General features: G+C 39.4%; 1 protein-coding gene across 1 annotated transcript in view; it reads left to right on the top strand.

Moving 5' to 3' along the window:
* The first annotated feature begins 518 nt into the window (after positions 1-518).
* Positions 519-25496, top strand: part of LOC102474151 (phosphatase and actin regulator 1) — a 418994-nt gene continuing 394016 nt past the window's right edge. The window contains exons 1-2 of the mRNA XM_006141181.3: positions 519-684; positions 1073-1186. Coding sequence (XP_006141243.1) covers positions 1156-1186 — 31 coding nt within the window. The 5' untranslated portion in view covers positions 519-684; positions 1073-1155. The remainder of the gene's footprint in view (positions 685-1072; positions 1187-25496) is intronic.

Raw genomic sequence — 25496 nt, 5'->3', positions numbered from 1 at the left:
TTTGCTATAGGGCACGTGCGCTCGCCAGACAGACAGAGAGAGACATAGAGACAGAAAGCGAGAAATCACCCCCCTAGGGGGGATGATCATGCCACAATCCCTTCTCCTCCATTCTCCTCTCAGGATCTTGGGCACGCACGTACACGCGCCCGGTGTGAGTTTTAAGCCACCGGGTCCAGGAAGCGAACCGTGGTCGACTACGTGGGAGTCCAGAGACATAGCCATTACGCTAACTGCTGGTTCCCTAGACTCAGTATATCTTAAACTCAGTTTCCAAAGACAAAAATCCCTCCAAAAGGGAAAAGATCAAAGAAAATTTATTCAGCTCACTTCTTGACTTCTGCCAGTGGGTTGTATCGGATAAGTGAACGGAACTTTTAGGTGAATATTCTTAGATTCTGGAGCCTTCCACCAATGCTATTTTAAATGGTTTCATGGCAACTCGGAATTGGAGTCACATACATGCTTTGTAATTTAGAGATGCATCAACATTGGTGTTAACATAAAGAAGTCATCAGTTCATCTCCTTAATATACTGAAGATACCTGATATATTCAAAAGAGATGTGGACCACTTCTCTCTTCTTCTGGGAGAGCTTTTATCAAACCCATTCTTTTGAGTTTCAAAGAATACATGTCATCCCTTAAACATTTATTCCTCTCTTAATCTGAAGTTCTCTCTAAGGTAAATTCAGTCATTCCCTCTAGGCTTCAAGTAATTAAACTCTGTGGGTGGGTATCTTGGGTTTTATGTCAGGGAGTGATAAAGCCTGATTGGGTTCCCTCCCCAGGGGTGTAAATCATTACTCTGGGACATGGCGTTTTTATTCTTGAGGACCTTGGATTATATGACATTATGGTTTGTAGACTTTTGTCAGGGTGCCATTTGTCCATTGAAATCATAGCTTCAACCTGTCTTCCGTCTTCATAGTTTTAGAGTATCATACAGCTTTTCAGAAGTGGTAAATCTTTCATTTTATCTATTTAAATTACAATAGCCACAGCCTGGAAGAGAGGCTTTGATTTTTTTTCTTTTGTTTTTAAACATCTTTCCTATCTTATTAACAAGCTAGGGTGGACAGAAGAATGTGTTGACAAGTGTCCCGTTTTGAGAAGGAAGACCAAATTACCAGGACAGTATTTGGATTGGAGCAAGATGTGCAATGAAATTATGACTTGTCTTAACTGTGAGTGTCCCCACGGGGTTAGCCATGAAGAAAGAAAGAAAAAAAAACTTCACCTACCTAGAGGGATTCTCTTATTTTACAGCATAAAGAGAATAATAGGGCCCTGTGTGCATATATGTATACATGTGCTTATGTGTGCATACATGTATGTGTCTGTGTGTGCATGTATATGATGACAGGATTTTTATGGTGGTGATTGGCAAAGAAGTAGAATTTAGGTCGCATTTGTGTAATAATCGAATGATGATGATCATGTATTAACCTTTACTACCTACGGTGTTTGCAGTGGGTAGTGGGAAATGTACTATTTTAAGGGCCCTTTAATCACAAAGCAGTGGTAGAAGGCAAAATTATGAAAAAAGTGAACTTTGTTATCATGTCTCATAGCATCCTTTTATACAAGTCTTCTGCTTCTCTCTTTACCCACTCCAGACTTTTCTACACATCAAAAGCTGTGAAAGTGGTTATAAGCTTATTTACAGTAATCGTTAATTCCAGGGGAGGCCATATGTAAAGTGATTAAGAGTCAGAATTCTGCTGATAATAGTGTGTATGATAATAGCATTGACTGGACCCATATGCAGTATACTCAAGGTGTCAAAATTCATTTTGTATACTGTAAAGATGTATAGTGATTAAAAAAAGAAGAAGAAGAAAGAAAAGAAGAAGAAACTCAGAATGATCTGAAATCGATCCTAGCTCTGTCACATACTATGGGACTATGGACAAGTTTATCTTTCTGATTCATAGTTTCTTAAATTAGAAAATAGAAAGAATGAAACCTTTCAGTACTATTGTTATGACTGAGTGAGACAATGAGTCTAAAATGCTGAGTGGAATAGCTAGAATGTAGTAACTGCATTAAAAATGATAGATTTTGTTGTTGATATATTTCCCCGAAGTGAGAGGAAAGCAAACCTCAAATTTGCTTTTCTATCAGTAAGTTGGAGGACTTTAGTTACATTTTTCAGGAAGAATATGTACTGAAATCATACCTCCTTCTACTACTAAGGAGGATTCTATATTGTGTCAGATCCCCACCAATGAGCACATGTTTACTTTTCAATTATTTGTCCTGTTGAGAGGAACTGTTGGGTGTATTGGTCAGTGCTTGCCATGTAACAAACCACTTCAATAATTAGCCTAAAATAACATTCATTATTTCTCATGATTTTTTTGAGGCATCTGGGTTCTCCCTCTGGTCCCATCAGTCTTGCTATGGCTAGATGGTTAAAAATGACCTCACTCACATGTCCAGAGCCTCACTGGGACAGCTTAGATAGTTGGGCTACCTGAGGCCTGTGTGCAAGCAGTCCTTCACCCCCCCCAGGAGGCCAGTTTGAATTTGTTCAGGTTCCCCTTAGCTACAAAAGGCAAATTCTAACAAACAAGCACATTTTAAGCCTCTGTTTAATAATCAGCCAAACTAAGTCATACGACCAACCCATATTCTAGAAGTGAGAGACAGACTCAGTAACTTCACACGGAGTTGCTTTGCAAGCTACTCAGAACATAGGTGGGGGGTTTTAGGTCACCAAGTTCTCCTGATCTCTATACACAGCTATAAAAGAGTTCTTCAGAATATTCTCTAGTGACTGATAGCTTTGTTCCAATAAAGAAATCAAACCGTTTAGGAAAAAGTGCACAACCTCTTAGAATACAAGAATTAGAGTTATTATTTCCATCTAATCTTGATCTCTCAACTATTACCAACGTAGGTATAAAATTTCCAAGGTTCTTGTAGCCAAAACAAATTGATTCAGAACTATCTGTACAAGTCAGCCTCCTCTCCACTGTTTGGAAAAATCTGTTGGAAAGTAGAACAGTTCTACATTTACTTGTGAACCCAAGAAAATGCAGGCATGGGAAATGCCAGACATGTCCTCGCAAGAGACACTAGCTGGGAAAAGCAGAATCTGGAAAACATTGGAAGCACACACAACAGTTGCACTTTGGCACATTCTCAGTCAAAGTGTTAGATCACTGTGTCTTGAAGATTAAATATCAGGCATCCACTGAAAAATTTCCACACCTTCAAATTAATCCATTTGTCTGGTCTCCAGCTCTTTTTCATATTGTGATGCTTCTCTTTCATTGCATTATATGAATTTTTGTAGCTCTTTAGTGACTCATTGTTTACTATCCTCCAAGGGCAACAAGAGAAGGGACATGACACACACATGAAACAGTGTGTGTCATGGAATTTTCTATTCCAGTTCTCTGCGGTCACAATTTATTGCTGATTTACTACAGAAGAGATAATCCAGGGAGATAGTTTGCTGTTTTGCTCTATAGTACCTCTAGTGGAAAATTCTAGAACAATTCAAACAGGTTCTGAGTCCTTCACATATGTGTATTTCAACCACATAGTCCTAAGCATTTTGTTTAGATGATAACTTCACACTTACAGAGTAAGTTTGGCGTCAGAAAAACGTGGGTCCTAATTCTCATTTCACCCCCTATTAGTTGTAAATTTGGGCAACATAAATAACTTTTTGTATCTCAATTTGTTCTACTATAAAATAGAAATATAAATTCTTACCTATCCCAAGAGTGGTTGCTCTAATGATCAAATGAAATCATGTATGGGAAAGTGGTTCATACGTTAAAAAAATTTATGGAGAGATGACATTATTATTATCATTATTATTATTAGCCTCATAAAGGATATGTCTATAGTCATTCAAAACAATAAAGGACTCAGGTCTGTGTTTTTTGGGGGGTTTTGTAGTTATTTTTGTTTTTAATTGCCACAGGATCTGTGTGTGTTTTGTTGTTGTTATAGTTATTTTGGTTTGTTTTTGGTTTTGTTATTAATGGCCGAAGGACATATGTGCTCTCCAGGGAAAGAAAGAGAGAAAAAGTGCCCCAGTAGGGCATGGTCATGCCACAATCCTGTTTCTTCCCTTCCTCCTTACCATCATGATTTCTTTTTCGTTTTTTTGAAATGTTTTTGCTTATAGGGTGCGTAAGCTCACGAGAAAGACAGAGAGACAGAAAGTGAGAAATAACCCCCTGGGGGAGTGGCCATGCCACAATCCCATCTCTTCTATTCTCCTCTTGGGATCTTGGGCACACATGCACATGTGCCCGGTGTGAGTTTAAGCCACTGGGTCCAGGACTTGAACCATGGTCAACTACATGGGAGTCCAGCAACATAGCCATTATGCTAACTGCTGGTCCCCCCATCATGATTTTGATTTTGGGCACCCAAGCACACAGACTCCAGCATATTTTTCAAGCTGCCAGGGCCAGGATTTGAACCATGGTTGGCCATGTGGGATCCAGTTCCCTTAAGTTCTGAGTTACAGATCCAGCCCTTTTTTCCTGCTTTCAGATTATAATAAATAATTCACCTACATCAGATGAAGAACCGGAAAAGCTAGGTCTGTAGATCAGGCGTCCTCAATTACAGTGCAGTTGTCATGATCCTTGTTCTAGCTGATTCTTGGGATCGTCAAGGTGTCAGAACTTTCAGTGATTTAGAGACTAATTATTCAAGGCCTGGGTTTCTCCCCTCTGCTGCAGTGCAAATCTGTAGCCACTCACTTCTTAGGTAACCAGTGTGCACATTACCAGAACCTGATCCAGCATGAGGGAGGAAGTGAAAACTGGATGAGTATTTCATACGAGTATGCATTACTTACCGTCCCCCTAGCCTGGCATTTATGTTGAGTATTCACTCTGCCCTGCATCATCAGCAGACCAGTATTTCTAGTGTCTCTAAGGACAAAGAACACTTGTTTCAAAGCAAAAGGATATTTTTGTGGAACCAGCAGGTGGGCATAGCAGTTACATCACTGGACTCCCATGTAGTCAACTAGTCAACTGCGGTTCGAATCCTGGACCTGGCAGCTTAAAACTCACGCTAGGTACATGTGTATGTGTGTCCAAAATCTTGAGAGGAGAATGGAGGAAAAGGGACTGCAATGTGGTCATCCCCCCTAAAGGGTGATTTCTCTCTTTCTGTCTCTCTGTCTCTCCAGGGAGCACACATGCCCTATAGGAAAAATCACTTAAAAAAAAAAAAAAAAAGGGGTTTTGTATAATATCCCCCTACTCCATTATCTGCTTTCTCCTTTCCTCTCTGAGTTCTGTGACATTACAGTTTGAGTCCTGGACCTGGTGGCTTGAAAAATCACACTGGGCGCATGTGCGTGCATGCCCAAGATCTTGGGAGGAGATTGGAGGAGAAGGGATAGTGACAAGGCCATCCTTCTGGGGGGTTGATTTCTCACTTTCCCAGTCACCATCTCTAGCTCTCTCTTTGGTGAGTGCATGTGCCCTAAAGCAAAAAACCTCTAAAAACAAAACAAAACTAAACTTGAAACCTTGACACAGAGGAAACCTCTAAAACAAACAAACAAACAAAGCTTGAAAACTTAGTACAGATACCTAGGATTTCCAAGAAAGATTTGATTAGTGCACATTTGGGTAGGCTGGGCACTCCGTTTCTCTGAGGTCTACCAATGCGGTCATTCAATGTGGTTGTGTCTTGGATGCTCAAAAGAAGAGGACAGATAAATGAACAGCTGACCAATAATGAATGTGGCTCCAGTCCTAAACCACAGGCTGGTAACTCCAGGGCACTTCCTCCCTCGAGCCTCCTGGACTCCAGCTGTAGCCAGTCACCCTTCAATGGAGGCAACTCACAGGTTATTTTGTAGAAAGATTACTGATATTTTTAAATAATAGCTATCATTTATCAACTACCTACTCTGTGCCAGGATATTGGGTTAAAGGCTTCATCAACATGTTTGTCAACCTTTCAGAGTATCTCTAGATATTATTACAGTAGTGCTATGGATTTACAATGGAAATTGGATTTACAAATGGAAGAATGGTTCGATAAATGGCCAAAGTTCACACAAGCTGCCTCAGATCTGTGAGCAAGTGGCATTAGGCACCAGGTCTTAGAAATATTGTTTGATATTCTGAAAATTCCTTGCAAGGAAACTTTAGGGAACATCGTCTTTGTTGTGAGCCCTATGAGGAGTCCGTACTTCAAACAAATTCCCTCAGTCTCAAGCCAAATAAGAGAAGCTTTAAGAAAACCACAAGAGGGCAACCCTGTAATTAACGGTTAAGCGCCATGCATTGGGAGCCAGAATCCACATGGCCAACTACAGTTCCTATCTCAGCCCTGGTGGCCTGAAAAACACATCAGGTGCATGTGTGCATGTGTGTGAGTACATGCATGCCCCAAATCATGATGGAATGGAGAAATGGAGGAAAAGAATTACAACATGACCATACCACAGAAAGGGATGTTCTCTCTCTTTCTCTCTGGCAAATGCATATGCCTACTGGCAATAAAACAAGAAAAGAAAACCATAAGGAAATTTATCTTGCATGCCCATTAGGTCTTGGAGAACACTATGGACTGTTGTATGACACAGCTCTGAGAATACAAGACCAAAAGCTGGCTATGACAGCAGGGTGCAGGTCTGTGGTTTTAGAAGACTCTGCACTCTTATCAACTCAAAGCCAAAGATGTGTGTTTCCAGAGGACAAGATGTGGGCAGAAACAGAAAACTTGCCTAGTACTGTCTTAGGTAAACTTTGCCATAGAGAGCCACCAGTGAGGCAGTGACACTCCAACTGAGAGAAACTGTATGACAGCAGGTTTCTGAGAACAAGGAGCTAACGAAAAGCCACAAGGGACCAGCCAGACACTTAGCCAGAGAGCTGCCAGGAAGAGACACCAAGTGCGTGGGGGCTGGAGGAAAGCTGGGTGGTGGATGTTTCCGGACAACTCACAAGGCCCTCCAGGACAGAGGGTAACCATGAAGGTGTGCCACAGCTGGGAGAAACCTTGGCTGGCTTCCAACAGTTCTGAGCAGCCAAAGCATTCCTTGCTCTCTGCTTTCCCGGACCTTGGAGGGATGGAGGCATCTAGCAGGTGTATGGCTGGAGGTGAGGGCCAGTGCAGTAAGAAGAACAGAAGCTCAAGTCAGGAAAGGGAAGCAGTGGCAGGCTTCCTTTCCCAGGGTAGGTTTCTAGCCTGCAGCAGTCTAAACCCACAGCTTTTTTTTTTTTTTTTTTTTTTGAGAGAGAGAGTTTTGTTTGTTGTTTTGTTTTGTTTTGTTTGTTGTTTTTGTTTTGTTTTGTTTTGTTTTTGCTATAGGACACATGCACTCCTCAGAGAGACAGAGAGATAGAAAGAGGGAAATCACCCCCTGCCCCAGAGGAAAGCCAAGCTGCAATCCCTTCTCCTCCATTCTTCTCTCAGCATCGTGGGCACGCACGCACACATGCCCGGCATGAGCTTAAGCCACCAGGTCTGGGACTCAAACCACTGTCAACTACATGGGAGTCCAGCAACATAGCCATTATGTCAACTGCTGGTCCCTGTGCTTAGACTTCTTCATCGACAAAATAGGAGGAATCATATCAGGTTTTTTTATATGATTTTGGGAGGGGAATAAATAAGTTAATGTATTTAAAGTACTTAGAAAAATGAATGACAAATGGGAAACACTTCATTTGGCATTTTTGAATGAACTTAAATTAACACAGTGGATCCAAGTAGTTACTTTGAAAGCATTCATTCTTTAAGTGAACACTGAGTTTAAAAACAATACAATGCATAAAACATTCCAATAGTTCAGAAATCAATAAGACTCAGAATTTTTCAAGAGAATTAAAAAACAGAGTGCCAAATCCTACCCACTAGTGTTAATTGTGCTTAGATGTTATTATAGGAAGGCAAACCCATCTATGGATTTGAATGGTCCTTTCTTCTTTTTATCTTTTTTCTTTTTTTTTTTTTGTGACAGAAAACACATGCACTTGTAAGAGAGAGAGAAATAAAATACCCCCCCAAATGGGGCATGGTCATGCTGGAATCCTTTCTCCTCCAATTTTCTATCCTGTCAGGATTTGGGGAATGCACACTCACATGATAAGTGTGCTTTGCTAGTCTCCAGGGCAAGGACTTGAACTGGAGTCAGCCATATGGTGTCCAGCTCCCTAAGCACAGTGTAGCCATATGGGATCCAGCTCCCTAAGCACAGTGTAGCCACATGGGATCCAGCTCCCTAAGCACAGTGTTTCACTCCTGCGTTATGGGGGCAGCCCTTTTGAGGGTTTTCATATCAATCAGAAATCGGTACAGGATGCCAAAATCCCAGAGAGCAACCTACTTCCATGTTCAGAACACAGTGTTTCATTGATTGAGCTAGTTGCTTTTTGTTTTTGTTTTTTTTTTTAAGAATTATTTTATTTAACTTTATTTATCTGTGTATTTATTTATTTGAATTTGACCAGAGAGGGACAGAGAAAAAGAAAGTGAAAAAGTAATTTGACCAGAGATAGACAAAGTGAGAGAGCAAGAGAGAAAGTGAGAAAGCAAGCTGCCACGTTTGGGACTCGAACTGCGGTCGGCCATGTGGGAGTCTGCACCCTTAACCACAAAGCCACCTGTCAGCCCCTGTTTTTTTGTGTTTTTTTGGTTTTTTTGTTTGTTTGTTTTTGTTTTTTTGGATAGGGTCTTGTCATCTCACCATCCTCCCGCCTTAGCCTCCCAGCTGGGACTGCAGGTGTGTGCTGCCATACTGGCTTTAGACAGACCTTGTTATGTTTGAGCCAGCCACAAGCTTTTAAGGCTCCTGCCTCAATGCTCCCAAGTCACGGATTACAAGCACACATCACCATGCCTGATGTCCAGATTAAACCAGGAATTGAACCCAGGCCCCTCAGGGGTCCCAACCTGTGGAGTACAGAGTATTAGCAACATACGCCACCACAACTGGGCCCTGTTTAAATTTCAATGAATAATTTTAGTGGGTTGGGAGTGTTTCTCAGTGTGGTTCTGGCAAGTCACATAGATTACAAGGCTCTCTACTGTTGAGCGTGAAAGTAATTTTTCCCCATGACTACCTCCAAAACTCTAAAGGTTTCACTGATTGACTTAGAACAAGGAAATCAATGGAGTATACATTAATTATAATATTCCCGTTTATGCATTTACCTTTATTTTTCCCAGAAATTGAGTAGCTTACAAGGATAAACATTCTCCAATAAGATAGCATGAATTTAAAGAAAACTTTGAAGTTGTTACCCTCTTCCATCACCACCCCCCCCCAAAAAAAAAGAGGAAAAGAAAAAAATATAATAAAGTGGTGGGCAAAGTAGCCAGAAGTACAAAACCTGTGTATTATGATGACGCAGTCAGAGTACATAGTTGGACTAGAAAAATTGAAAACTTAATTAAATTTAGTAATAATTCTCAAGGTTTTCCCCACCTCTATACATATGTGATTTTTACCTGTGAGATTTAGTCCTCTGTGGGGATCCAGTTACAGCCACCTTGCCATTTGTTATTCTTTCTGCTACTCAAGAAGAAAGCTTATGGGAAAACCGGCAGATGGTATAATGGTTATGTCACTGGACTCCCAAAGGGCTGACTGCAGTTCGAGTCCTGGACTCAGTGGCTTGAAACTCATGCTGGGCACATATGTGTGCATGACCAAAATCCCAAGAGGAGAAGGTTGGAAAAGAGATTTCGGCATGGCCTTCCTCCCGAGAGGTGATTTCTCATTTTCTGTCTCTGTTTCTCTCTGTCTCTCTGGCAAGTACACACTTTAGACAGGTCTTTTTTATGTGTGAACCAGCCTCAAGCTTATAATGCTCCTGCCTTAATGCTCCCAAGCCACTGGGATTAACACACACCACAATGCCTGACATCCAGGTTAGACCAAGAATTGAACCTAGACCCCCCAACATAGTCCCAGCTGGTGGTAAGTGCACACAAATAGCTTTCTGTCTTAAAAAAGAAAAAAAGAAGAAGAAGAAGAAGAGGAGGAGGAGGAGGAGGAGGAGGAAGAAGAAAACTTATGGTAATTCAAATGACTATGACATTGTCACAAGATACCCTGGAATCTTCTCTATTTTATTTTTAAGTGCATAATTTATCAATGTCATTACTTTAATGTTAATCAGGAAAATCACCTTCAGTGTATATTAAGCATACGATGCTAGAGAACTTGTAGGTTTGCATAATTCACAATGTCCATAAGTCAATATAAAGGAAATAATAGCTCAAGTTAAGGACAATTAATCCTGAAATGAAGATCAAGCATGGGCTTCTCCTGGGACCTCTCGGAAGCATACTCCGTGCAATGAGTAGCATTCCCCATGACACCCTGATTGTAGAAGGATCAAAGAGTTCCATAGGACTAGTTATTTCAATAGCCTTAAAACTAGGCAGCTAACAACATCCCAATATGCACCTAAATAAACACATCTTTGGGATCCTATGTGTCATCACTTGCTGTCATCCCTTCTGGTTGTTTCTGTGCATAAAACAGGCCCTTATTCGCTACTGATATAAGAAAGAGATCCATTTATTTTTGTTTTTTTTTTTCAGTGGACAGAGGGCACATGCATTCACCCTAGAGAGAGACAGAGAGCATGAGAAAGGAAGTGCTCCCCGGTGGAGAGTGGTCATAACACATTTCCTTCTCTTCCATTTCTTTTTTTTTTCTTTTCTATTATTATTTTTAATTTTAATTTTAATTTTTAATTAATTAATTTTGCATTCATTCACTGAGCACAGTCACAGCATACAAAATGTGATTTCCCATCCAGAATATACTGTATAGTGGCTTAATCATGCATGTTATCGTCAATAATTTTCCATTTCTAGTTGTATATTTTCACCCTATTTCTCGCCCTCCTCCATTTCTTCACCCTGTCAGGAGGGTAGATGTGTGCATAGAGGCTCAGCATGTTTTTCAGGCTGCCAGGACCAGGATTTGAACTGCAGTCAGCCATGTAGGATCTGGCTCCCATAACCACCAGGCCTGAAGGCTGGACCCAGAACAATTTACCCTGAAATGGGCCAGCAGGTGGCATGGAGCTATGGTGCTGGATTCCACAAAGCTCACACATGGTTCAAGTCTTGGACCTGGCAGCCTGAAGATGATGCTGGACATGTGCCCTAAATCCTGAAAGGAGAATGGAGAAGTGTGGTTGTCTCCCTGGGCGTGGAGAAGTGATTTCTCACTTTACTTCTCTCTCTTTCTTTCTCTTTCTCTCTCTCTCTTTCTCACTTTCTGTCTCTGCTGAGTGCACTCACACTATAGCAAAAACTTTAAAAAAAAAAAAAGCCTGAAATAATATTATTGACTAAAATTTAGAATTTCTAGATTTTCTTCGAAGGACTTTCCCTGATTTTTGCTTAATTGCTTTAGACGCAAATCATTGCTGTAACTTCTCTAGGTAACTATAAAAGCAAATCTCCTCAACCATATTTAATGTAGGGCAAGGGCCCTTAGACATTTTGAGGTCACAAACTCTTTGAGAAAATGGTAAAAGTTATAGACCATTTTCCCAGCATGCAAAGAGTCATACTGTTCCATTTTACATATTGTTTCAGAGATTATAAGACCCCTCTTGCCTACACGAAGACCTTTTAACCCAAAGATGCCCCTCATTTAAACTTAGAGAACTTGGCTCTGCTTATCTTAAAATATAGACATGTAAATGAAAGCTGGTCAATGGAAAATCTAGCTCTGGGACCTAATTAGAAATGACCACAGCATCAGTATCAATAGACCGTGTCAAAAGAAGATACTTTCATCCATGAAAGTCAACATGAATCCCCATACGGATGCAGATCCAATTCACTAGGATTGGCAGACCCTGATGTTTATGGGAGAGATATTCTTAGAGCTGACACAATTTAATATTTTTATAGAAGCAAAAGCCAGCTTAAAAGTGTGCACCCTTTCTGAGAAGACTGGCCCTGGGCAAACATACTGATGAGCTGAGGAAAGCTGTGGTGGATTTGAATGTAACCTTCTTCACACTACATTATACGAGAGCATGAAAATGAACGGAAAAGCTTGATTCTCTTATGCAAGAGGATGGGGAGTCTGCAATAAATAGGATATTTGGAGCTATTATGATTTGGTAGTTGAGCCTTCTGGATACTCATTAATCACTTTGGTTCTTCAGCGGTTGTTTAATGTCCCTCTTTTGCTGTAGAAAACTTAATTTTGGAGTGTGATTGTCAGGTTAATCAGAGCTAGAATTATCTGAACAAAGAAGTAGCCGTGGGCTTTGATTACCTACCTAACCTTAACCAATTGCAGTTGGCTGAGTGGGTAGGGAATGGAGCTGTCATTCTGTGATCTCGCGGCATCTGATGCCAGTGCGTCAAAAGATGTATTTATAGAAGATCATGAAATTCTCAGCTTAAAGTGGAATGTGATGCTTCCCTCGTCTCCTACTAATTTGGAATTGTCAGATTTTTGCATTTACTTTGAATTAGTGCTGGTTCTTATACAGTACCTTTTTCTACAACAGAATTATATGTTTTTAGTACCAAACGTTACACAGGAAAATCCAGAGATTCAAGTAAATTTAGATTGCGTAAAAAGGCAAAACATTATGGGGATGTGCTCTTTTAATAAGACATTAACTATGAGAAGTAAATAGGTATATCCTAGGGTGAAGTTTCTACTTTATTTTTGTTTCTTTCATTTATAACAGTTGGTGTCTTTTTAAAGTATAATATCCTTGCAGGAGGAGGAGATACTGGAAAATTCACTCGTTGCTTCTGGATATGTGAGATTAGGGATGATTTCGAGGTCCTTCTCTTCCTATATCTTCATTTTTCAGTTTTTCTGTAATGAGAAGGTATTGCTTTTTAAACGAGTAAAATCAATAAAAGGAACTTCATTTGGGGAAAAAATTAAAATTATTATAAAAATTGCAAGCCCTTCTAAAAAGCAATTTGGAACACAAGTAAGGCATACATTGTAGCTCTTGGTCAAGGGAAACGCTACAGAGGTAAGGAAAGGAAATGCCTGGGGTGAGGGTGCATAAGTGGGATTTCTCAAAAGGAGAAAAGTCAAAACATAAGTTGAAAGGCTAGAAAAAAGTGCTTTCCAGTAACAGAAAGATCTGTTTACGTGATGTTTTATATCTCAGCCTCCTGTAGCCTTGAGCGACTCTTAGAAAGCTTGATAGATGAGCAGTTTGGTACCAAATTATTGCCTTAGTGCAAGACTAGTAATTCTGTGCTTGATTAAAAGGAGAATATGGGGACTTCCATACGGCCGATCATGGTTCAAGTCCTGGACCTGGTAGCTTGAAAATCATCCTGGGCACATGTATATACATGCCCAAAAATCTAAAGAGGAGAATGGGGGGGGGGGCTATGGCATAGCCATCTCTTTTAGGAGATGATTGCTCACTTTCCTTCTCTCTGTCTTTCTCTAGCAAGTACATGTGTCCTATGAAAAAAACCTAAAAGAGTAATTAGTTAATTAATTAACTAAAATAAAAGGAGATAGAAATTGATTTGAAAGCATTTGACTAGGTGGGTAATAAAAGTAATCCTATATTTTAGAAAAAATAATCTACAATCCTGACTTGAGATATGGAGTAATAGTAACAGAAGTTTAAGGTGTTGAGACTCTCTAAAATAGCCCAAGTGAGATGTTGAATTGGACTCTAGTTTCATGACTAGAATGGGTATGATGAATAAAAGATCATAAAAGAAAATAAAGATGACTTTACATCACTTTATCTGACACCCCTTTTATTAAATTCACAACTCACTGCAGTCTGAAAACTGAAAATGAACTAAAAACCCCAACCACATGTGATACTAAGCTGACCTGATTTTCCAGAAACTTACTTTGTTCTTTTAGTTAATGGCCCTTAAGATAAGATTCAAAGATTGTAGGGGGGAAAAAAGAGTGTAAAAAGGCATTGATAGTAAGGTATTTGTTTCTTGGAAACCAGCAGTTAGCGTAATGGCTATGTCGCTGGACTCCCACGTAGTCGACCGCGGTTCGCGTCCTGGACCCAGTGGCTTAAAACTCACACCGGGCGCGTGTGCGTGCATGCCCAAGATCCCGAGAGGAGAATGGAGGAGAAGGGATTGCGGCGTGACCATTCCCCCTGGGGGGTGATTTCTCGCTTTCTGTCTCTATGTCTCTCTCTGTCTGTCTGGTGAGCGCACGTGCCCTATAGCAAAAATCTCTCTCTCAAAAAAAAGTAAGGTATTTGTTTCTTTAAATACCTGATTTATGGTCTCAACATATTTAAAGTTTATATTAATTGTTTCTTTATTGGACATGTTAATAAAAAATTATGAATGAAGGAGAAAAGGGAGACAAGGAAACCAAAGAGCATGGAAGTTTAGACTCCCAGCCTATGGTCACCTGATGACAGAATATACTAATTGAAGATCTATTTCTTCATAAATAAACATTTTTAGAAATTGAACTATAGAAATTCAAATGTGAAGTTATCAAAGAACTGTTGATATTTGGGGTTCTCTTAGAAAAAGGAAACAAAGTTAAACTGTTTCTCCATGTTTTCTTATGAAACAATCTATTGCACTGCACAGAGTAGATTCTCAATACTTATTAACTAGATAAATGAACAAATGAATAAATAAATATTGAAGTTATACTACATTTCTAAAACTATGTAAATGCTTGAAGATAAGTCTTTATAGTTTATTGACATTAGGTTTATCAGAAAACAGGAAGCATCGGATACCCAAGTGATAAAAATCATTCAGATAAGAACCCTCATTCAAGCCTTTGGTTATATACCTATTATGGTTTGCACCTAAGTGACCTAAGAGCAAAAGATGAATCTTTAAAATAGAAGTAAATTTCATCTATTATTTTATAACTGAGTAGCTAATGTGTAGGCCCTGCTGGAGGCAAACACATGGATCAGAATTCTGTCCCCTTCTAGGGACCAGCAGATTGCATAATGGTTACGTTGCTGGACTCCCACATAGTCAACCATGATTCGAGTCCTGGACCCGGTGGCTTAAAACTCACATTGGGTGTATTTGTATGTGAACCCAAATCCCAAGAGGAGAATGGAGGAGTTGCAGTGTGGCCATCCCACTGGAGGAGGATCTCTCACCTTCTGTCTCTCCGCCTCTGTCTCTCCAGTGAGTGCATGTGCCCTATACCAAAAAATCTCTCTAAAAAAATAAAGAAGTCTACACCCTTCTTAAATTCATATTATGCTATTGCATGCTCCAGGCATGGCTTTTTTTTTTTTCTCATTGTTTCTTACCTCTTAAAAGACATCAGCCAGTCTGGAATTGTTCTATGCTCTTGCCGCATACCTTGAAAGACAGAACAAGAATGGTAACCATGATATAATTTAGAACCATCTGCATTCATTAATGCTCACACAGTAATGACATTAACACCTCTGTGTAATTCGGAAAAATAAGAAAAGACAAGGTTAAATGTAAGGGCTGAAAAATATGCATCTCATAAATATGGTCTTGGATTTTTAAAAGGCATGCACAATTTTTAATGAGGATTTAAAATAGCTGCTGTGTCTTTTAATTAGGGGGAAGGAAGAAAGGACTCTTAGACCATCAAATCTTGACACTTGTCTCAATTTACAGAGGTGGAAACAAAAAACAAAATGTATCAGGGAGAAACTTCACAAAGGTTAATGAGTAAGTAAACTCAAGTGATGTCCATCTCTATCAGAATTATGGTAAAATGTAGAGGTTCTCAGCCATAATCCCTAAAGTATGCAGTCTGAAATCCCAGGATACAACATTTATTATGAGAAGAGTATTTGAAAATTTGACATCAACCAGGAGTCTGAGATGGAATTCATATATAAACTATAACTGGAGTGGATCACGCACATAGATTGAGTTTTAGACTAATGGTCTCCTTGACAGGTCAACACATTTGTTCCTCTGAAGCATGACAATAAAGAAAGTTAATCATCATCCAGTTATGGATGTAGAATTGTAAACACTAAAAAGATAAACATGGCTGTAGCAGGTCTCAAATAGACAATTCATCTCTTGTCAACAGGAAGCACTTCTGTGCTCTTTCAATCTGGCCTTGGTAACTGGGATGCAAATTAACTCTTAAGGGAGTCAACAATTTCTAGCATAAAAACTCATTAATTTTCAATGCAAGTAAAGTTGCAATATTTAATGCCTTAGATTTCATTTATACTGTTGCTTGCTTTGATGTTCTCTGCCTCAAGAAATATTTTTTTTTATATATAAAGTTTATTTCTTTCATGAGGGCACATGTGCACATGAGAGAGAGAATGACAGAAGGACAGGTAGGGACACCCCCAGCAGGATCTGGTGATACTATGATCCCTTTCCCTGAGCTTTCTAGCTAGTCAAGACCTTGGGTGCACATACATTCTGTGTGTTTCAGGTTTACCAGGAATCCAAACTCATAGCCAGCCACGTAGTTTCCAGTATGTAGATCAGTACTACATTGTTTGCGCCACTGAGGCTGGACCTCAAGAAATAATTTAGTTTCAGATCTTTAAACCATTACTTGGAAAAAATGAATCCCATACCTTTGTTTTTTCTTATGTTGTTGGGCGTACAGAAATATCGATAAAAAAGACAGGGATGTGGAAGGTCTTACTGTAATGCTAAAAATACCTTCTCTCTCTGAGCCAGGACTACTGACTTCTTCTGTATTACCATCAGTCAAAGTCTCAGGACATATGAAGTACTTACATAAAAGTCATCTTCCTAAAATTATCTTTAAGTAACTTTGGCTTCAGATTCCTTATGATGATGTGCTCTGAAGAGCACATTTCAAATGAAGAATGAGCTCAAATATGGTGACAAAGATGGAATATGAGAAGATTTCTTCTTGATTTTGAAGCCAGCTAGTTGTGTATCCTTGAGGAAGTTACTTTACCTAAAATATTCACTGTTTTTTCATCCATTAACTTAACCTTCAAGGCACTTTCTACCTCTAAAATGCTGTAATGTAAAGTATGAATAGCACATGTTGTCTATGTGCTATTCAGTTTTGTGCTTTCTTTTCTGCATAAAAGGTAGATACATCTAAGGTACCTTTGATAAATAGTCGCATGTCACATGCGGGCATTTCAGTCAACAATGGACCCCATATGTCACTGATGCTAAAGATTATATTGGGTTATTGGAAAAGTCATGTGTATTTGTCTATGTTTTTCTATGTAGAAATTAATTGTGACTTTTCCAACAACCCAATATATAATATTCTATACAATACAGTCTAAGTGTCTAGTAGGATATACCATCAAGATTTATGTAAGTACACTCTGATATTCACCCGATGACAAAATCATCTAATGATGTATTTCTCAGAGTCTATCCCTGTTTTTAAGGGACGTAGGACTGTACCACATAATCACAATTTTATGAACCTCTGTTGCTTGAATAGCACAATCTGAATGTCTACTTCAAACGACATTCACTCCACTGCTGTCATGTTGAAAATTGCCATCTTTCTTACCTGAGTTATTTACTGGTCTTCTGGCTTCCACTCCTTCACACACACACACACACACACACACACACACACACACACACTTTTTTGACCCCCTTCATATGCAATCTATTCTCCATGTGACAGCTACAGTGAACCATAAATCCTCAAATGGCCTTCTGCTAACTTGGAATGAAATCCCAATGCCTGCACTCCCTTACCTAGCCTGCACCATCAGACCCTCCCTCCCTCTCTTCCTGCTCCTGCCCTTATGCACATGATTGGTCTCCTGAGTTATTTTTCTGTTCTCATGCATATGGAGCTCACTTCCACCTTGGGGATTTTGTGCTAATGTCTTACCTTCCTTCTGGAATGACCTTCCCTGATCCTCATGCAACTGGCTCTTTCTCATCATTCAAGGTCTTAGTTTGAATGCTGCCTCCTTAGAGAGATTTCCTGAACCATGTTCTGCCAGCATCCTCCAGTTACTATCTGAGCTGATCTCCCTACTTCAGGTCCACAGTAGTACTAGTCCCACAACTTGAAACTGTATTATTTTTACACCCATTTACAATATCTCACTCATGCCCCTAGAATACTTTTTATTTTATTTTATAGATTCAATCACTGCATATCATTACAGCTTATAAAATGAATTTTCCTGGCAGGAATACACTGTATATTGGTCCACTTAAAGGTATTATCATACATGTTATCATCAACAGATAATTTTCCATTTTTGTGTCCCTTAAATATTTTGGTTCTTTCTTTCCCCTTGATTATGTTCTTCTCACCCTCCTCCTAGAATATTTAAGGAGAATTTGCTTATTCTTTCCATGGATGCATCACTAGAGGAGTGCCTAGAACACAAGTGCTCAGACATTATTTTTCAAAAGACTCTAGAAAAGATGAAAAGCATGTTCTCTTCAGCTGAAATAAGGTAGAGTATCACTTCCAGGGCATGACTGACATAATAGATCCATTGATTATAGTCCAAATGCCTCAGTTCTTCTCTGGAGACTTTGAGCTTGTGATGTCTGATTTTTTTTATGGGCTTAAATTTTTAAATATTGAGTAGAGTTAAGTGGGCTTAAATTAATGAAAGAATCTGGCAGTGTTAACCAAGTTAAAATGGCGAGTTCAGAATGTCTTTATGTCACTCACATCTTCAAATTACACACTGCTATATAAAATAACACCAGCAAAATTCATACACGTGTAGATGTACAAGTCCAGACAACCATGCCTATTGGTGGAAACAAAAGCATTATTAATACAAGCAAAACAATGTGTCCTTATTTCAGAGATGTGGAAATCAGAAGTCATGAAGAAATGAGATTATAAAGCCAAAAATCAGAATATGTACATCCAAATAAGTGCTTTTTATAATATTGTCTTCAGAATATTGTTCTGTGTATTCTACTTGAATTGGCATACAAACTGATCCAAGTTTCTCCTGGTGACTTGTTTTTAATAAGTTGCTAGAACAACTTAGAACATTCTAGAACAGAATGCTCAACTATCTTCTATGGAAGCATTTGTACCTCTTCAAATTGCCCTGCTCCTAATTACATATGTGTGAGCCTCAGAAAGGAGATATGATTTGCTTTTGACTTATGACTGGGTCAGTGAAGGGAATTTAGAAAAATGAGGGAGGAGCATAGGGCAGAAGCTTGAGGAGGAGGTGGAAGTTGGCCTGAATGGGATGTGAAGAGCTGGTAGCCTAGGGGTAGGGAGGCAAAGAGTTTCAGGTGGATGGCAGGTGGGCATCCTCAGAAGGAGGGAATCTGTGGAACTCTCATAGACCCTGTACCTGAGAGTGGGGAGTAAGCCTGCAGTAAGACTGTCCTTGCTCGAAGAGGTGAAAAGTGTGGCACCTTGAGTAAGCCAAATTATAGAGATGCTTCATCCTTTCCAGAAGAATCTGAGTAAAGGAAATGACACCTTTCTGAGATGCTAGTGTCAGAGTGTTATGAGGATGTGGGAGCAGGTGTGTTCAGGACAGAGGAGGTGGGGACTGCTCCCTTGTCCAGTCCTAAATTTGGGAGGTGATTATTATACTGTGCCAGCTTAAAGGATTTGAAAAATGCCAAATTTAGGAAACAAACATTTATTGGTTTGTATTTTCATTTACTTATTTTTAATAGAGCATTCATTATCATTCACATTCAAAAGTTTTACAACTCTTCAAAAGAGAGAAAAGAAAAAAGAACTCCTTCCTACCTACTAATGTTGTACATTTCTTATATACCCCTTCTAAGAGATATCTATGTTTTATATGGGAATTTAATTTTAATCATGGTTTCATGTTATTCAATCAGCACCCCGTAAGGTAGGTAGGATAAGTCATCATTATTTCTGTTCTATTGACGAGAAAACAGTCTCAGAAAAGTTATGTAATATAACTAAGAGTAACATTTTAGTGGAAATATCTAGATAAAGACTCAGGTTTTGGGGACACAAAGGAAAGAAAATAATTAAAGATAACTAGACATGACATTTCACAAATACTGTATTAGCTTTATCTGTGGGTTTTTGAATAGCTATAAAACGAAGTTTTCTATTCCTTTTGGTGAAAAAAACATTAAATCACCATTATGACTACATTGTTTCTTTATAAAATCCTGTAAAACATAATGGTCTTTTATTCAATACCACAAAAGCCACAATAATGATGGTTGCAGTGCTTATGAATTAGGGATTGGGGGCCTTTGTTTCAGCTTGAATTACTTTCTGAAACCTATCAGGAAGCCATCAGCCTAACCTGACTTCTAAAGGCATCAGAGAGTGCACCCACAGTGACTTAAAATATTAAGGTTAATCCTGGCTCTGAATTTTAACTGCTGCTCTCTCTTACCAACTCTCTTTTTTCAATTTCACTTTCAGAATGCTTGAATGGAACAAGATATTCTTTATTCCACTGGCCAGGAAACTTGTCTATATTCTTTAGGGCACACAGTTCAGTGACTCTAAAAGGAAAAAAAAAAAAAAAATCAAAGTTGGGGCCAGCAGGTGGCATAGTGTTTAAGGCCTAGACTCCCACATGGCCAACCGAAGTTTGAGTCCTGGACCTTGTAACTTGCTTTCTCACTTTACCTCTCTCCACCTCTCTCTGTCTCTCTCTAGTCAAATTTTAAAAAAATGATAATAAGTTAAATTAATCTTAAAAACAAAGTCAAAGTCAAAAACTTGGTTTCTGGGCCCAGCAGATGGTGTAGTGGTTAAAGTGCTGAACTCCCACATGGCCAACCACGGTTTGAGTTCCAGGCCTCGCTGTCTGAAACCTTAAAACTCATGCTGTGTGTATGTGCCCAAAATCCCGAGAGGGGAACGGAGAAGGGTGATTTCTCACTTTCTCTCTGTCTCTCTGGTGAGTGTGCTTACTCTATAGCAAAAACCTCTCTTAAAAAAAAAAAAATGCTTGGTTTCTTTTAAGTATTAGTTATCACAATGATTCTTTTCTTCTATCCCTTTATTAGAAGCCCATATCATTAGTCTGGCATGAAGGCTATGAGACTGAATGTAGTGACAAATCTCCAACAATACAGAGAAAACTAGAAGGTGAAGAGGTATCTTCAAGTGCTAAAAGACCTATTGTCTTTGCACATTTTCCAGAACAAACACAGTGAGGAATGATGTAAAGAGACATTACAAATCCCAGTGAGAGATTCACTCAACTTTGAAGTCCATTTCTAAAAATGATAGTTAAAATACTGTCTGGGTAATAGTGCTAAATATATAAATGATATACTTTCAAACTCATTGTATTTTAGTTACAAAGAAGAATTATTTTAAGGAAGCAAGCACTTCCTCAGTAATGCACTTACAATATAAAATCTTTAAAATTATTTCCAGTATTCACTGCGGTAAGAGCCTTTCTCCAGGGAACAAAGAAGTTTCTTTTCACAGGTATTATCTCATCAGTCCTATTAATTCCAGTGTGATGTGCAAATGGAATGGATATTTAGCATCTTTTTCATTCTGCTTATGAAATGTTAACCAAGGGTACTATTTGTCCAACTTAACACAGTTGACCAAAATAAAAGACAGAGAATTCACTGAAGTCTCTTTCCCGCTATGAATCATAGCCCTCTCTTCAAGTAGCTGTGTGGCCCTGGGCAAGTTACTTAACATTCCTGAGCATCAGTTTTTATGCTAAAAAATGTGGATTAAAACCTCTTCTCCTTCCTCTTCCTTTTCCCCTACCTCTCCTTCCCCTTTTCCTCTTTCCTCCTTCTCTTCCTCTCCTTCCTCCTTCTTTCTTCTTCCTTTTCTCATGATAGAGCACATGCATGCAGCATTCAGTTCCATCCCATTTCTTACAGACTAGAAGACAATGCCCAGAGTCTGTCCTCGCTTCCCTGCCACATGGCCCACCCCAGCTTGACCACTTGCTGTGTTAAACCAGCAATAAAGTCTTCCTGTATTACATACTCATGAGAGCAATAGTCCATCATGCTGGCTGTCCACTATCACACTTCCTGCCCATGTTCAAGAGGGGTGAATCACATGAGGGTGTGAAAACAAGGAGGCTGGACCATGGATACCAGCCTGGAGTCTGTCCATCACAGTGTCTGATACCCGGGTTCAGGTTCCTCCCTTCCTATCTTCTCTTTCTCTTTCTCCTATCCTCCTTTTCTTCCTTCTTTCCCTTCTTCTTTCCTTCCTTTCGCTCTAAGTTTATTTTATTTATTTATTTTTATATTTATTTCATGAGTGAGGGGCAGAGACAGACAACACCTCTACCAGGGTCTCGATATTGCAGTCTACCCGTAGCTTCAGCCAGCCCAGGATCCTGGGAGCACATGTGCCTGGCACTCTCAGAGAAGTCTGCAGTGCAAACTGGGACCTTTCTCATGTAGATCAGTCTTGCAGAGACTCACCTCTTACCACTGTGTCATGTGGCTCCTCCCTCCTTCCTTTTCTTGTTTTCTTTTTTAAAAGGTCTGATATTGTGCACACCTGCACGTGAGCGAGAGAAAGAGAAACAGCCTCCAGAGTCTGGTCATGCCATGATTCTCTTCCTGCAGTCCTCCAGCCCATTAAATCCTGGGCATTAGCCTACTTGCCTTGTGGTTTTAGGGTGACTGGGCCAGGGATTTGAACTGCAGTCTCCATGTGTGACCAGCTTCCCTTCCTCTTGCATTACTGCTGGACCATAGAACCAGCCTCTTCCTTTATTAATTTCTAGGTCAGAAAAACATAGCCCCTGCTGCTCTCCATAGCCTTATTTGTCTCTCCAGTTAAACATTCATACTTTATAATTTCATAGAAATAAGGTAGAAAAAGACAAGGTGCAATGGGACATACAAAAAGTAGGGATTTATATCACGTTACATTGGCTTCGGTAAATAAGCAGTTAAGTAGGATTTCATAAAATAAGAGGCTTTGGGGTTCTGTTTGTGCTTTCGATGCCATTTTGTTGGGGTCTGTTTGGAACATGATCACACAATGAAAGAAGGGTGTACAAAAGCACTCATCAAACACAGGCAGTCTAACATCTCATCAGATAGCCTCAGAATGGCCATGGGTTTTGTTCTCCTGAGTGTGGTTAAAAATAGCCACATGCACCAACCTCAGGCAGAATGGCATCAACACAGGTTGGAGTTACCCTGGGCAGTTCAGCCATGTTTGCTCAGCTCTATCTGCTTCTCAGGGCTCCGAGTCTCTGAGAACTGGAGTCTTCAGATGCTCTTAGGAACCTCAATGATCATGAAGCTATGAGGCCACCGTTGATGATAATGAAGATGTGATGATGGCAATGAAGATGGTGAAAACCAATATTGACTGTGTGCTTTACTGCATGCCTGTTATTCTAAATAGTTTATACATACAATTTTATACAATCTTGGGAGAAAGGAACTGCTCAGAAGAATCTCATGAGCCTTAGAGAGAGGTTTAGGTCACATAGCTAGAAAACAACACAGCCTAAATTTTTTTTTTTTTTTTAAGAGAGATGTTTGCTATAGGACACATGCTTGCCGGATTGCGGTGTGACCATCCCTCCTGGGGGGTGATTTCTCGCTTTCTGTCTCTCTCTGTCTTTCTGGCAAGCACACGCCCCCTATAGCAAAAACCTCTCCTAAATAAATAAATAAATAAGACATTGTTCCATTTTAACTGGCCCAATCTCACTATTGTTGTGTAACTTGAAAGACCACAGGCAAGAGAAAAAGACAGGAATGGCTAGTTGGTGGGCCATAGAAACAAAGTGTTTTTTTTTAAAATATTATTTTACGTTCAATCGCTGTGTATCATTAGAGCATACCAAATGAATTTTCCCTCCATGAGTACACTGCATATTGGTTCAGTCCAAGAAATCACCATACACTTCATCATCTACAGATCATTTTCCATTTTTGTGTCCCTTAAATGTTTTGCTTCGTTCTTTTTCTCTTGATGCCTTCTCTCTTACCCTCCTTGAATACATTTATGGATTAAGTTTTCCTTCTTTTATGGGTGCAGTTTATTGCACTCTTATATAATTGTAATAGTAGCAGGAAAGATCATAGATCACCATAATAGATATAATACTGATGAAAAGCTTTGAAATACTGTGAGAATTACCAAAATATAACTCAGAGACAAGAAGTAAGCATGTGCTACTGGAAAAATGGTGCCAAAAAATGCTTAATTCAAAGTTGCTATAAACCTCCAATTTGGGAAAAATGCAATACCTGTGAAGCACAGTAGTGTGATAGTGAGCTATCCCTGCATGGTTACTTCATCTAATCCTCTCAACAGCTCTTGGAAATATGAGATAAGAAAGTAGATTTGGAGAAGTGAAGTGACTCACATTTAAATACACCCTCATAGGATTAGAGAAACAGTTTAGCCTTTCCATTACGTCCATGCATTGCTTTCGTCTTTTTCTCTTTGCTGCACAGAGTCACATTATTCTACATAAAATAAAGACAGTGCCCCTACCATATCTGCTCTAGAGTGATTTAAGAGGCTAGTACTTGGAACCTGCTCAATTCTCTGTGACTCTCGATAAGATTAAACCAGGTGAAACTTCACAGCATGTTGCTCGATACACTTTTACTAGCCAGAAGAAGAGCATGTTATATATAAATTGAATATCAGGTACCAAGATTTGTTTCTATTATATCACTAGGAAAATAAGAATTATATTATTAGTTTACTTTTTTTTTTTTTTTTTGACATAAGACCCATGCATTCATTGGAGAAAGACAGAGAGGATAAGTGAGAAATCACTCACTGGGGGAATGGCTATTTTGCAATCTCCTTCCCTCTATTCTCTCAGGATTTGGGGCATGTATCCACATGTGCCTGGTTTGATTTTCAAGCTGTTGGGTCCAGAGCTCAAACCACAGTTGGCCATGTGAGAGTCCAGTGCCAATAAGAATTATTTTTGAGATACTGATAATTATATTAAAATCAAATTTCCAATATGCTGAGGCAGAAATATTAGTTAAATGATATAATTTAGTATTTCATTATTTACTGTAGCTATCTAGTTATCAAAAAGGGAGGCTAGAGATTATAGATATTTTTAAATTTTGTTTTGTTTTGTTTTTTAGAGATAGAATTTTTGCTATAGGGTACACATGTTCACCAGAGAAATAGATAGAGAGACAGAAAGCAAAAAATCATTCCCTAGGAGGGATGGCCACACCACAGTCACTTCTCCTCCATTCTCCTCTTGGGATTTCGGGCACATACACAAATATACCCAGCGTGAGTTTTAGGCCACCAGATCCAGGACTTGAACCATGGTCAATCAAATCGACAAAATGGGAGTCCAGTGATGTAACTATTAAGCCATCTGAGATCATAGTTTTTAAAATAAGTACTCTGGAGGCCAGCAGATGATGTTGTGGTTTAGGCACTCTGGTTTAGGCACTCGCCTGCCATATGGCTGACCATGGTTCAAGCCCTGGACCTCGAGGAGAATGGTAGAGAAGGGATTGCAGCATGGCCACCCCTCCTGGGGGGTGACTTCTCAGTTTTGCTCTCACTATCTCTCTTTGTCTCTCTGGTGAGTGCTCCTGCCCTATGACAAAAACCTTAAAAAAAAAAAAAAAAGGACTCTTAAGAAC

The sequence above is a fragment of the Tupaia chinensis genome, unplaced genomic scaffold, assembly GCF_000334495.1.
Source record: "Tupaia chinensis unplaced genomic scaffold, TupChi_1.0 Scaffold000048_1, whole genome shotgun sequence".
NCBI classification, from domain to species: Eukaryota; Metazoa; Chordata; class Mammalia; order Scandentia; family Tupaiidae; genus Tupaia; species Tupaia belangeri.
The sequence above is the reverse complement of the archived record's forward strand: the minus strand, read 5'-3'. Positions and strand labels throughout refer to the sequence as shown.